At 41.8% G+C, this 13621-nt stretch overlaps 1 protein-coding gene across 2 annotated transcripts in view; it reads right to left on the minus strand.

Annotated features, from left to right (window-relative positions):
* HDAC9 (histone deacetylase 9) overlaps positions 1-13621 on the minus strand; it is a 2824806-nt gene that overhangs the window by 2538031 nt on the left and 273154 nt on the right. Inside the window, exon 6 of one of the 2 annotated variants that reach the window (XM_078663676.1) lies at positions 12179-12310. The exons of the other annotated variant lie outside the window; for it this stretch is intronic. Within the exon in view, the coding sequence (XP_078519802.1) occupies positions 12179-12310 (132 nt within the window). The remainder of the gene's footprint in view (positions 1-12178; positions 12311-13621) is intronic. 2 annotated transcript variants of the gene reach the window in all.

Here is a 13621-nt window from a genome sequence, read left to right on the forward strand (position 1 = left end):
TTGAAGAATGGTTTCTGATACTGGTATCTTCTGTTTTCAGATTCTTGTTTTTAATAAACTGTCCTGAAGAAGGTGGCGGCCTAGAGCCAGATACACCGAAACGCGTCGACACCCTAAGGGGATTTAAATGTTTTATAATTTTTATATATGTTGTTTTTGAGATGATGTATATTATTGTTTAAATCAAATATCACAAATTGATTGAAAAGTTGGAAGGATTGTATTCAAATGATACTCTTGTTTTAACAGTACGAATTCATGTGTTTTTAATCGTGGACATTTAATAAATACTGTGATATTTTTTCCTACGACATATGTTGTTTTTGTGGTTCTACTAAAGCAGATATTGGTACAAGAGACTAATTAGAGTGAGTGTGATAGATAAAAGAAAGGGAAAACTGATTGTAAGTGATTTAGCTGTGTAAATTCCCCAGTTTGAAAACAGAACCCAAGGAACAATACTGTTTTTTCTACTAAGGAAGAATGAGACAAGGACACAGAGGTGTACAGAGAAAAGCAGTGAAAGAGAGGCAGAGAGACACATACTGTGGAAAGGTAAAGACAGAGAGGGCACTAACAAGGGGACAAGAAGCAAACAGAATGACAATAGAAACAGGGTTGGAGGTACATACAAGATGACACCAGTCACAAACAGGGTCACTATCCTAGGACATGCAAACACCAGAGGTGGACACCTGCAGGGACAACCAGGCGACTGCTGTCAAAACAGATACAACGACTGGGCACACAGGGAAGCACATGCACACCCTAAAAAGGCAGACAAAAAACACAAGGACCGGACACAGGATAGGCAAAAGTAGTTGCACACACTAAAATGGTAGACTCCAAGGACCAAAAACAGTGCAGGAGCTTACAGGATCTCAGGGGCCTTTAACCCACTGAGCCTCAGGAACACACCTTTAAAAGATGGTCATACACTGAGGCATAGGCTGAGGAACAGGCAAATGCCATAGGAGTTAGATACTCTGAGGATTAACAACAGCTCTAATAAGTAGACACACCCCTAACCACTGGACAGCCACTGAAGTACTAGAAGTCCAACTCAGATCAAGATACCAAAGGGCACTCAACACCTCAGCGACTAAACACACAGGGGCATCAGTGAGGCTAGTGCCTCTTGCAAAATGCAAAACTAATGTGTGTTATTACTACATTATCCAATAATACTCATTATATCACCTAAGGCAAGATTATTTTTACCTGCACGTAAATGTAAATAATTTTTTTTAAGTGGGGTGTTCACTAGGCTGAGTTCTACTATAATGTTTTATAGATTTGTTTAGTTATCAGCAGTGGCAGCCACCACTCACAAACGATGGTGGGTGGGGCGGTTACGCAGGGGGGGGGGGCGGAAGAGCGAGCGCAGGGGGGAGGCCACTGGGACAGACTCCCAGACAATTCCTGTGCTGCAGACCAGCGCAGGGAGTGATCTGAGCAGGCTGAAAAGACACCCTGCTCAGATCAGGGAGTCTGTGGGGGTTTCTCCAGCTCAGCTGCTGAATGCAGCCGAGCTGGAGAAACCTAAGTGCGCATGTGTGTTTTGCTCGGCCTGAGACTGCCGGCCAAACAGACATGAGCACTCCTCCTCCACCAACTCATGCCCCGCCCCTCCATGCACAAGCTGGTAAACAAAATATAAAGCGATGCTACAGCATCATTTTATTTTTCCTTTGCTGGCTCTGCCCCAGGCAGTGGGGCAACGCTCCTCTGCCATTGCGGAGGAGCCGCCACTGGTTAGCAGGCTCACATTTAGTTCTTCTTGCCCTGCAGCTTTGATGCCATACTATGTATTAGTGTGAAGGCAGCAATATCTCAGAAAAGGAAGAAGGTCGAGGAACACCATGAAGATCCCCAGAGTGGAATTTATCTGGTTTCTTCCAAGGAAGACTACTCCATTCAACCTTCTTACATACCTTCACAACCTACCCCTTCCCCACTGTGATTCAACAAGACTTTACTGATGGCATCATCTTAACTCTTCCAAATGCCTGACCTTACTACCCACTAACTACCTCACAACTCACAGAGGGAGCAATGTTATGTTATTGTTGGAGGACGCGTTACACCCCTGACTGGTGGTCCATCCTGGTCCTGAACCTCCACTGTCTAGCTATCACTTGCTCTTTTTTTGGAGTATCTAGATATACATTTCCACCGTTTTATCCATCACTATCATCTTATCTATCTCTACACATTGTTCACTACTTTTCTGTCAGGCTATTCAGAAAATCTATTTTAATATGCTGCCTTATGAAACTGCTGACAAAGATTTCACATTGAATTATTGACCCGAAGCATAGGGCAGGACATGCTTTGGGAAGTACTAGGCTATTTGTAAATACTTTAATCTTTACAGTCAGTTTTTGTGATAGAACCAATAAGTTAAATGTACTGCACCTGATCTAAATGCAGGTCATTCTTGTTAGGAAAAAAGTAGAATTCCCTATTGCCTTGAGGTGGCTTTGTACAAGACTATACCCACAACAAGGTGAGTGTACTTTGCAGAGTACTTGCTAGGCATTGATACCACATGTTATTTTTTAGCCACATCAGTGCTACTGATATCATTGACCTCGAAAGGATGAAAGGCTGAAAGGACATTTGGGAATTAAACTTGTGATTGCAGGTTGCACATAGATCTATGTAATGGGTGTGTAAGGCGTTGAGCATTTTTTTTAATCAAAAAAGAGACTGGGTGGTCACTTGTTCAAGGATTCCACTACAGGGAAAATTCACATATAATATCACACTGAAGTGAATTTTTAAATGGAAGAGGATGCTTTGAGTGGTCATCTTACATTTCTAATTTGTTGGTCCCTGTGCCACTACAAAAGAGGACCAAGTATATGTAAATTTGCATTTATTGTCACCCAGAAGGGACTCTCTCTTAGTTGGGAGATGGGTAATAATGTACACATTCTACTTAAACAGAGACATCCAGTCCTACTAAAGCGGCTAACAAAATATAACCAACTCAACTCAATATTAAGTTTGCCCAACGTCATCACAGTTTTTTTTACTCCAGTTTCTTTCAAAGGGAGACTTCTTTGTACCTCTCTGCAACCAGAGTAAGAGCAGGAAAGGTTTTCTTGATCTAGCGATAAAAATACCACTGGCAAACTTCCTTGAACACCTGCATCACACGCAGTCAGTACTTAATTTGAGCTGGTGTTGCCAGTGGGGCCCAAAAGGGGGTGGTGATGGACGGAGCATCTGAACCAATCAAACACTCACACCCAGTCATAAGATCTGGGTTTAATCCATCACCGTTGCCAGTGGGGCCCTCCAGCACTCATTTTTTGGGACTGGCAATTATTTTTCCTCATCTGACATTTTCCGAGAGCAAAATAAAGAAAAACACACTAAGGGGAAAGAAGGAGAAAGACAGAAAACTGTCACAAAGTGAGAAAGCAGGAACTTGCAGGAATGAGATAAAGGGGAAGGGAGTGAGTGTCGTGGATTAAAGAGGCAATAGTTGAATTCCAGACTACACAGCCTTGGAATTCGGTGCGCCATGTAATAGTGATGCGTGCTGGTTTCGAGGCAGAGCTTTGGGTACCAACACCCATTCTTTTACAAATTAAGCCTTGCAAACAGCAACATTGGTCTCAGTGCCTGTATGCATCTTTAGTGCTTAAAACAGAATGTTTGTACATATGTGTTATTTCTATAGGGTAAACCTTGCCAAAAAAGCAGTTCAAACTGTACAGGATCAAAGACAAGCATAAAGTCAATGACTAATAGGAGCAGAAGCTGGGTTGCGGATGGTTAATGCATTGTGATGTCATATTCTTTACAGAGGTGCGTCTTTATCTCTTTCCTACATTGGAACAGTGTTGGAGTGGGCTCGATGTGCATGGGGTGTTGATCCAGATGCTCAGTGCATAGATGGAATATGCCTGTTGGATTGATTGTTCCTTTCTTTTTTAGACTTATTAGTATGCAGTCTGATGGGGTTCTCGCTGCGGGTGTGCCGAATATCAGCATGGTTAGGACTGTAACATTCTAATAAAGGAATGATTCATGTGAAAAATGATATTATCTTTCCATCCTTTATGTATCAATCCCGGATTTCTGGCTGTTGGGAATCTCTTTAATGATGGCACAGCACTGCATTGTACACGTACTATTAAGCGTTGTTCTGAAAATATGATTCTCTTGCAATTCTTTACAATGTCCACAATTTTAGGTACATAATGCAAAAAATACATGCTGTGTTTAATATAAGATTCCAACCATGTGCAAGATTCTATTTGCACCACTGCCGATCTGGCTACTCTTCTTTGCCCCATTTGCATTTTAAAACCAACGTTGCGATTTTCTAGTCGGTGGTGAGAGGGCAATGCATGATTTTTCTATAAATATTTATGTGCTGCATTATATAAATAGTTGTTTTTGTTTCAGTTTCGACTTAACAAACAGATGGAAACAATTATAGCCACATGTCCAAAGTGAGAAGATGCTGAGAGGTTGACGAGTTACGAGGTTAAAGGTGAGGGAAGTGACCAGCGACAGGCTTCAATTTGTCCACAAAAAGGTCACATGAACATACCAGCAGAGTTAGGGACATTCAGTGGAGAAAGAATATGGTTGACAGAAAAAGCATTGTATGCATTTGTAGCTCCGTTCTTACAAAACTCAAATGAAGCAAGGTAAGGGAGCATATAACAGTTAGCTAAATTGGCTTTTAAAATATCGCACTGTCTATTTAATAAATGTCCTCTATTGACTAATGTATCATGAGCAGTGCTTAATTTGTAAAACAATAAGTGCCAGGGCTCTTGTCAGGAGGGTCCTGCAGCTTGCACCACGCATTGCCCCAGACAGTGCTGCCAATGATTGTACAAATACAACTAATAACTATCACACTCCTACAAGTGTGACACTTCAAACTTTTCCAGATCCCCAAAGCTATAAGAATGGTACTTGGGTGGCAGGTAAGTGTAATTTTTATGTACATTGAACTAATAATTGACTGTTGGTTCATCTCAGACAGCGCCATCTTGTGGCAGACTGTCACAAGTGCCAGTGTTGATAATTAAGTGCTAGCGCCGAGCACGGGAAACCACCGGCTCAAATTAAGCACGGATCATGAGACATCTCCATCTGTACATACTGACAGAGTAAGTCAGATACACAGTGATATGGAGTACAATCCTATGAATGCGACATTCATTAAAATGTTAGCCTGGTATGTAACATCGTGCTTGAATTGTACCCTACCTGCATGCTGCTTAGAAAAAGCAAATCCCTTGCTTGCTAGGTTTCGCAGTCCACCGCATCCTTCACATGTGGAAAGTGCATGTGCGATAAGGTGTCCCTGTGTTATACGGATTAGGACCCGGTAAAAAAATGTAATTCCACTGTAAGCTGATACGCATAGTGGCTACAATCTATGAAAATGTACTGATCCGCTTCTGCCTGCCCTTGCTGAAAAAGAAGGCAGAAGACAGCAGTTAATTCTGCCTCCTAAAAATTTAAAACAAGCATTGGCAACGTCTTATGAAGGAGAAGGCCTTTGTATCACTTATGGGTTTAGGCCCTCATTATGTCATTATATATGCACTCTCTCACTCATCTTTGCACTCATCCATCCAGTGACACATTCTTGAATTCTCTCGGGCAACCACAAAAAAAATTAGTACAAAGGAAGGAACCGGTGTGGACAGTTTTTTACGGGGTCCAGAGTATGTGTCCAGATAACTTGTAACCAAAGAAGGATACTGAGTTCCCCGGGGATCAAAAGGAGGTATGGGAGAATGGAGACAGAACTAAACTATAGTCAGGGAACTGGGAGTTCCCTTGTTGGAACTAAGGGACCTCACACACCCAGTAATCTAGGTGTCATGCTTCATCATTGGTCCCCTGCTCCTCGTCAGACTGGCGCTGCAATGTCTGACGGGCGCCGTAGGCGCGCTTTGTTGGAGATCTTTTGTTCCAGCCAATAGTTTGTATGCGTGTGAGGGGTCTGGTGGTGGTGTAGTCGTGAAGGGAAAGTGAGGTTTAAAAGAAGGTGAGACAGTCCACAACGGATTTTATTCGGGTGGCTGACTCCCTTATTAAAAGGGTGAGAGGGGAGAGAGAAACTGTTTGATTGACAGCGGACTGACTCAACCCTCTAGAAGGTCGACATGTTTCATGCCTGTATGGCAATTCTTCAGGACCTCAAAACAAATGTACTACACAGTGAAAAATAATAAGGAAATATTAAAAAGATACAACCTCACTGGGTCAATCTGGGAGCAAGCCAACAGGTCCTACTCTATGGGGGAACCCTACAATATAACCCTGGAGGGCCCCGCAGTCTGTTCCCGTGGGGCTGTTCGAGGAGGTTAATACCTTGGCGTCGAACAGCAGAGGTGGAAAGACCTACCCCCCACGCATGGCGCTCCGACCGGTAGCGCGAAACAGCTGACGAGGAGCAGGGGACCAATGATGAAGCATGACACCTAGATTACTGGGTGTGTGAGGTCCCTTAGTTCCAACAAGCGAACCACAAAAAAAACACAAATAAACTCAAAAACATATGCAAGATAAATAATAAAAGTAGAAAAGAGAAACGCTGCTGTCTAAACACAACTGGAAAATGCTTGCAATAATGAAACTAAAATAGCAGCAGGTGTACGTCTTTCAATGCACATTACAATGTCTATCGTTCTTTTAAAATTCTGGCATGAACTCCACGTTTGGAAACAATGTGTTAGCAATCTTAGAATGGTAAAACAATATTTCCTTATGGGCAGCAGCATTCCATTATGGTCACCAGGTGTAGTGGAAGTGGCTACATAAAGAGATTCTAGCAAGAATTATTACAGTGCAAATCTTCAACCGCCAGGGTTTGCTAAAGGGGATAACTAAGACCAAAATACTTCCCCTCAAAGGTAATCTTTGAGATGTCACGTACCTACCTGACAGCAGGCTGTAACATGGTGAAAACAAAATCCACCCTTAAAGGCCTATTGGCTTTAACATATGTGTTACAGAGTAAATAAATCCGGCCTACTGCCTTTATTGTAACTTTTCTTAATAAACAAGTCAGGCCTTTTGCTACGATCATTTGCTTGCCACCATATCCAACTCAGCCATGCTGCATTAAGAGTAAGTTTTATAATTAGACAAAAAGTGCTTTTCAGTAGAAACACATAACTACGACCCTGTCGAATCCTGTACTCAGTGGAGCCAACATGCGAATGAAGCTCAGGGCCGTGTCTTAGTATTGCTCCGAAAGCTCTTTTTAGATTGATCACATAATATCTTGCGACAACTGTGCTCTCAACCCAGACCTAACAAGGCAATAGGCTGCAGATAATAATCACACAATGAGCACAATACTACCTGCAAAACAGGCAGTTTGAGCAGTTTAAGTGGTCACCCCAGGAGTATGTTATGCCGATGAGAACTACATTTACTGCACAAACTGCACAAAATACCAAAAGTTCACCAATCTTTCTGTTTTTTTCTGCAGAACAAAATGGGTGGCTGATAGGATCTGAGATCGAAGAAGGGGTTAAAATAAGGAAAACATTGTTTGGGGGCCTCTTGAAAAGGAAGTGCAATTGATGAGATGTCAGATAGTAATAGGAAGTACGTTTCAGAGCTCAGATATAAGCACTGAGAAAGACCGGTTGGTCTTGTAGGAACACTTATAGGTGGAAACTGTGAGGTGCCGTCTTTTCCCGGATCAGATGGAATGAAGAAGGTGAGACAATCCTGGAGACATGAGGATCTAAAAACTGTAAGGCTGTGATGAACCATATGGAAACGTATTTAGCTGGTTGCTAGTGGCATAATATACCTGCAGAGTAAACTGAGTCGAAATGATTAAGGCTGTAAACAAGTCAGAATACAAAGTTTTGAATTCCTTGGAGCTAGTTTATAAGAATAGCTGAAAGGCCAATGTAGACTACAAAGGCAGGGGAAAACCGGAAGAGATGAAAGAGTAAACTTTAGTTTACAAATGCAAGATGTTCCTCAAGCAATGAAGTTAGAAAAGGCATGATTACACCACAGAGTTGGTTTGAGTGTACATAGGAAAGTTCTGATTGGATTTGTTGGCCTATGTGTTTTAGAACATTGTAAAGTGTAGTTTGTCAGGATATAGACAAACAGACCTCTTTGTAAACAATTATCAGTGAGGCTTCAGTCTTATCAGCATTCACTTAACCCGTACCGTGCTCCCTTCGGTCAACGGCCGACGGTAGCACTCCCTCCCTAGTGCTGCACACGACCGTTGGCCGACGCAGCCCCGCCCACCTTTCAGAACGCTGGCACCGCGGCAGAATGTTCGCTGCGTTAAACGGGTTAAATATTGTTATTATACATTCAGTTATGGTAGGCTCTAAGATTGTTTCAAAAGGTAGGCGGGAAAGCATGTAATCAGACTCAGAGAGAGGAGGATTTTAATGTCATTTTATAATCCTAGATCAGATTAGCATAGAAGGGATGCACGTAGAAGGATATATATGGATCCCTTCTATTGCTCCCTTTGAGCAAAAGGACGGAGTCCAGTTGAACACTAATGATGGAGACAGCATGGGACTAATAAAGAAAAGTGTGCACCAGAAAGTATTGACACTATCTTCATAAAAGGAAGAGGTCCCTCTACTTTCAATGAAGGTGAGCATTACAGAATACACGATGAATGATGCAGAAACATACAGTAAGACTAAGGCAGCAACAGCATCACCAGAGATGAAGATCAGCCAGGGCAGCCAAGACAAAGGATTCAGAGCATCTACATAGACAACAGAACTTCTTCTGATGCTAGTTCAGCAAGCTAAAGCATCCACTGGCTTTATCATACATTTGGTGCATTTTCCTTGTTTGCGCTGCATCAGGATGAATGCACTACCCCTAGGGCAGCCGCAAACTTGCGCTGCCCGGGGGACAGTGCATTCATGTGAAAAAATGGAGTGGCTGCTTTGGACAGGGCCGGACGGACTACCGGGCAGTTTGGAATGCTGCCGAGCTGGGGGCTGATTTCACTGCGGTGGGGGCTGATTTTGTTCATGGAGACCTGTGTGTGCTTCGAAATAATTAAAGCAAAACCAATTTCGTTTAGCACACGCAGGTCTCCATGAACGAAATCAGCACCCAGCTCAGCAGCATGCCAAACTGCCCGGTAGCCAGTCCGGGTCTGGCATTGGAGCTGCTCAGTGTTTCACTGTGCAGACGGTAACCCACCTGCACTTTTAAGGGGGATTAGGGATCCCCTTGCAAGCAGGTGCAGTGAGTGACTGTACCTGCCTGCACACGGATGTCTGGGGATCCCCTTTCAGCCTTCTAGGGGGCATCCTTTAGGGGGCACACAGACAGTGTGTCAGCAATGAGGCGTGGGCGCAGAGGCAAAGGGAATGCCCCCTGATAACAGCAATGGTGCCTTATTTGCGCCAGCGCTATTGGTATAACAGAAGGGGACACACAAGCTTCTGCTGCCCCTTCACTAATAAAGTGACAAGGGTGCGCAAAGCGGGTGTAAACGCCTGGAACGCCCCCAGGGCACTTCTTTAATGCAGGCCCAGTTAGAGAATTTTTAGCTTGTCTAAGACAACTTTATGTTTCACAGCTGATGGCACTTTGCAGATAGAGGCATTGAGTGTGAACACTGAGCCAGAACGTGCAGGATTGAAACTGACCAATAGTGATCAGGATGTAACAGAGAAATGAAGGCAGGTGACAGCCGCATGTGGAGAACACTGGGAGCGCCAGTACATACCATTCTTTGAAAAAGAAAAGAGAAATACAAATTATTCCCAGAAAAGGGAGGCTATTTGCAAGTGGAAATTTGTTAGTTGGATGAGTTCATGGGCTACATATGTTCTAATTGTCCAATTATTTAATAGTACAGATTATAGCAAGAATGTGATACTTATGTTATTTAATTGAATAATCCTGCTTGAATCATGTAGGTATTTATTCAAATATAGACAATAAAGATATTAAAACTAAGCATGTGAAATATGAACCAAAATATTTAAAAACAACTTCGAAAGCACACACTGTTGTTAAATGGTGAGAGGACATTTTGCTCAGACTAGCATGAGCTTGTCATTCTTACAATCAAACCTGATATAAGAACAATATCACCTCTTGCATATGTCAAGTAGAGAGAATGTGTCTCTTTAAAAGCTGTTCACAATTGATTTGGTAGGTTTCAGTATTATTTACAAATTAAACAAACATTTATTTAAAAAAACATATTTTGCCCCTTGATTTCGCCTTTTAAAATGTTATACTCGGGCCCACATGCATCAAGCATTTTTGTAGTCGCAAACGGTGCGATTCCTTAAAATCGGCCGTTTGCGAATGCAAAAGTGCTTTTTGGGATGCATGAAGCAATTTTAGAATTCGTAATATTTTTGCGAGTTCTAAAATTGCGGGTGCTTTTAAGAAGTCGCAGATGTGCGACTTCTTAAAAGCAATGCATCATTACTTTGACAAGTTGAAATTCGCAATTAGGGTGCAAAATTTACCGAGTGGTTGAACCACTCGGTAAATTTGGAAAAAGTGTTTAAAATGGTGAAAAAGTATTTTTTTCAACATTCATGTTTAACACACACATGTCCTTAGGACATGTGTGTGTGAAACATGATGCGAAAAATACATTTCAGGGGTGCATGGGGGGGTCCTTTGGACCTCCCCCTGCACCCATGAAATTTTCTAAGTGCCACTCGCAATTTCCATTGACTCCTATGGGCCTTTTGGCCCATAGGAATCAATGGGAATTGCGAAAATTAACTTAAGAATTCGGTATTCATTTGGGATTCGGTAAAAATTGCGATTTTTACCGAATCACAAATGAATACCGAAAATAATGATGCATAGCATTTTGCACTTCTTAATTTGCGATTCCTTATTTTTCGCAAATTAGGAAGTGCAAAATGTCACATTGATGCATGTGGGCCTCAGTGTATAAAGTTGTCGGTAGCTAAAGGCTTTGCAGGACTCGATTCCAAAAGAGAAAATCATATCTCTCAGTATTGGTACTACCTAGCACCATTCATCTTTGGTGCATCACCACACCCTTTGCTGCAGAGCTAAACACCTAGCAGTGCTACAAAACACAGAAACGCCTGAACTATGTCTCTAAATTAAGAGAAATTAAGGTGGGAAATTACCGTCTACCGTAATCCACTTGACTCAAATGTCAACCTCTGTTGAAACTGTCCCCATCACACTGTTTAAGGGACATTTACATTCACTTAAAATACTTTAATGTACACCCAAATGCAGGCTGTCAACTGAATTAAGGCCACAGAAGATCACACAACTTCTCTCCATCCCTTAGGATCCTTAACAGACTTGCCAGTCAACATCAGCAATGCACACATAGAAACCTGCATAACCAGCAATTAAAAGCACCCCAACTAAATGATCACGTTAAACACTACGACACTGCTCACAACTCGAACCTCATGCCTATCTAGAGGTCACTCGTTTAGAGACACTTAATTCTCCTGTAAAGGAAAAAACACAACTAGCAAAACATGTGTGCCAACATCTATCTTCCTTTGGTTTTCAGAAAAGTAGAAAATCAAATGTATCTAGTTGAGTCAAGCAGGAGAGAGGCACAAACAGACACCCTACTCTTACCAGGAATCCCCAACACTCGCTCCCTCCTCTTAGAACTCCAAACCTTCTCATAAATAGACAAAGCATCAATTAAAAATGAGAACTTAACTGGATCACACCTCTCTCCCTCCAACCAACACCCCAGACACCTGGTTTTCTACTGTCTCAATACCTGCAAGACCCACACCTTTCGCAACCAACACAACTCATTCTGTGCCTTCACACCTCAAATCACACATAGAAGCGATATAACATGATTTACTCCCTTTCACCATGCCTGTTGTTGTTCCTGAACGTACAATTCCAGACTTAACCCGACTTTAGAATATGTGTGAAACTACCATCTATGCCTTATGTGGTGTTAAATAAAACCATCTAAGAAAACAAACTAATCTTTCTTTCACTGTTCTCCCTCCCCCTTCCAATCTATATGGCGGAGTAAAATGTTACTTGCTCATTCAGGGAATACTGGCCCATAATCAGCTATTCCCTTTATATGCATGACATACAATGTGTTGTTTCTCTATCAGTTTGTTTAAATCACACTTCTAGCAGGTGAGTGACAATCCCTCCAGTCCTCAATTACCTGTCACCTCAAACATTCTCTTCTTGTATGAACTGACCACACTTCCATCCTTCCTCCTGAGTAAGGGGCTGCTTCTCCTCTCTGCCACTTTCTGTTTTAACCTGGAACGCACCTTCAGGTTGGGCTCCGAGGCTGGGGAATTAAGACAAAAATATATATAAATAAAAACAAAAAAGCCATCTGCCTCCAAAAAGTTGCCAACACACCCCTCTACAGTCCTCTACAATAAGCAGTCATTAACAAAAGGCGTGTGTGATGGACTCTGCTAAACTGTGTGTTGTGCTTGGCATCATGATGGAACTAATGCATCAATTGCCTTTAGGACAGGTCCGCTGAGTCTAATCGAATGTCAAAAACTTGAAGAAAAGTTGAGTGTGTATAAAAATAATGTAATCGTATTTTTTTTATTGAGGTGTTCTCAGTTGCTTTTTAATTCTCTTGAAGGGAAGGATATCATGTAGGTTTTCACGCAACAAAAGGAGAGCCATTTCACTTCTATATTAATGTTGCCTGCAGATGTGTAAATTGTTTGGAACATTTTGCTGGCACAACATAGCGGATCATTTGGAAGATCGTTTTTCTGAAATTTAGCTGACGTTTAGGCTGCACAAAATTTTTGGGGGATGTTACCAGACATGGATAAGCTGCTTTTTGATTGGTCAATTCAGTAGAGTTGGTCATAGTACTGAAAAATATAACTCGCTTAAACTGATTCTATTTTTCATCCACAGGGCTGAAGGAATTAGTTACTTACCTGTACACTATAGTACTCCAGTATTATCTTTCATAGATTCACATGCTTGTATCTTCCCCGTCGTCATGGTGGGAGTCTCATGGTAACAGAATGACCAAAGCAGTATCATAGAGAAGAAAACTGCATAGAAAAGCCCCTAGGGACTGTAGTATTTGGTAACCAGACCTCCTCATTGTTTGATCCAAAAGTCAGCCAATCAGCATTGCTGCCCTGCCCTCACACTCCCCAGCAGAAACTTCCTGCCTCAGATTTCCGGCCCCAAGTGAGAGACATGGATAAATACCGAGACAATAGGTTCTGCCTGAGAAACGGGGAAGTGGGCGGGCGCATGTGAATCTATGAAAGATAATACTGGAGAACTATAGTGTACAGGTAAGTAACTAATTCCTTCTCGAGTATTACATCTTTCATAGATTCACATGCTTGTATCAGAGTAGTAAGTAGTACCCACAAAGCCTGCAGCGTTTCCAGGATAGAACCCAGAAGGAAGTTCTGCAGCTGAAATATCGTTAGAACATGATCTGAAAATACACAGGGCAGATAAGAATAGAAAACAATAGCAGATTCTACATATATATATATATATATATATATATATATATATATATATATATATATATATATATATATATATATATATATATATATATATATATACATTGTATAGAGTATTAACAAAGAACCAAAGA

This window comes from Lissotriton helveticus, chromosome 10 (genome assembly GCF_964261635.1).
Source record: "Lissotriton helveticus chromosome 10, aLisHel1.1, whole genome shotgun sequence".
Lineage (NCBI taxonomy): Eukaryota > Metazoa > Chordata > Amphibia > Caudata > Salamandridae > Lissotriton > Lissotriton helveticus.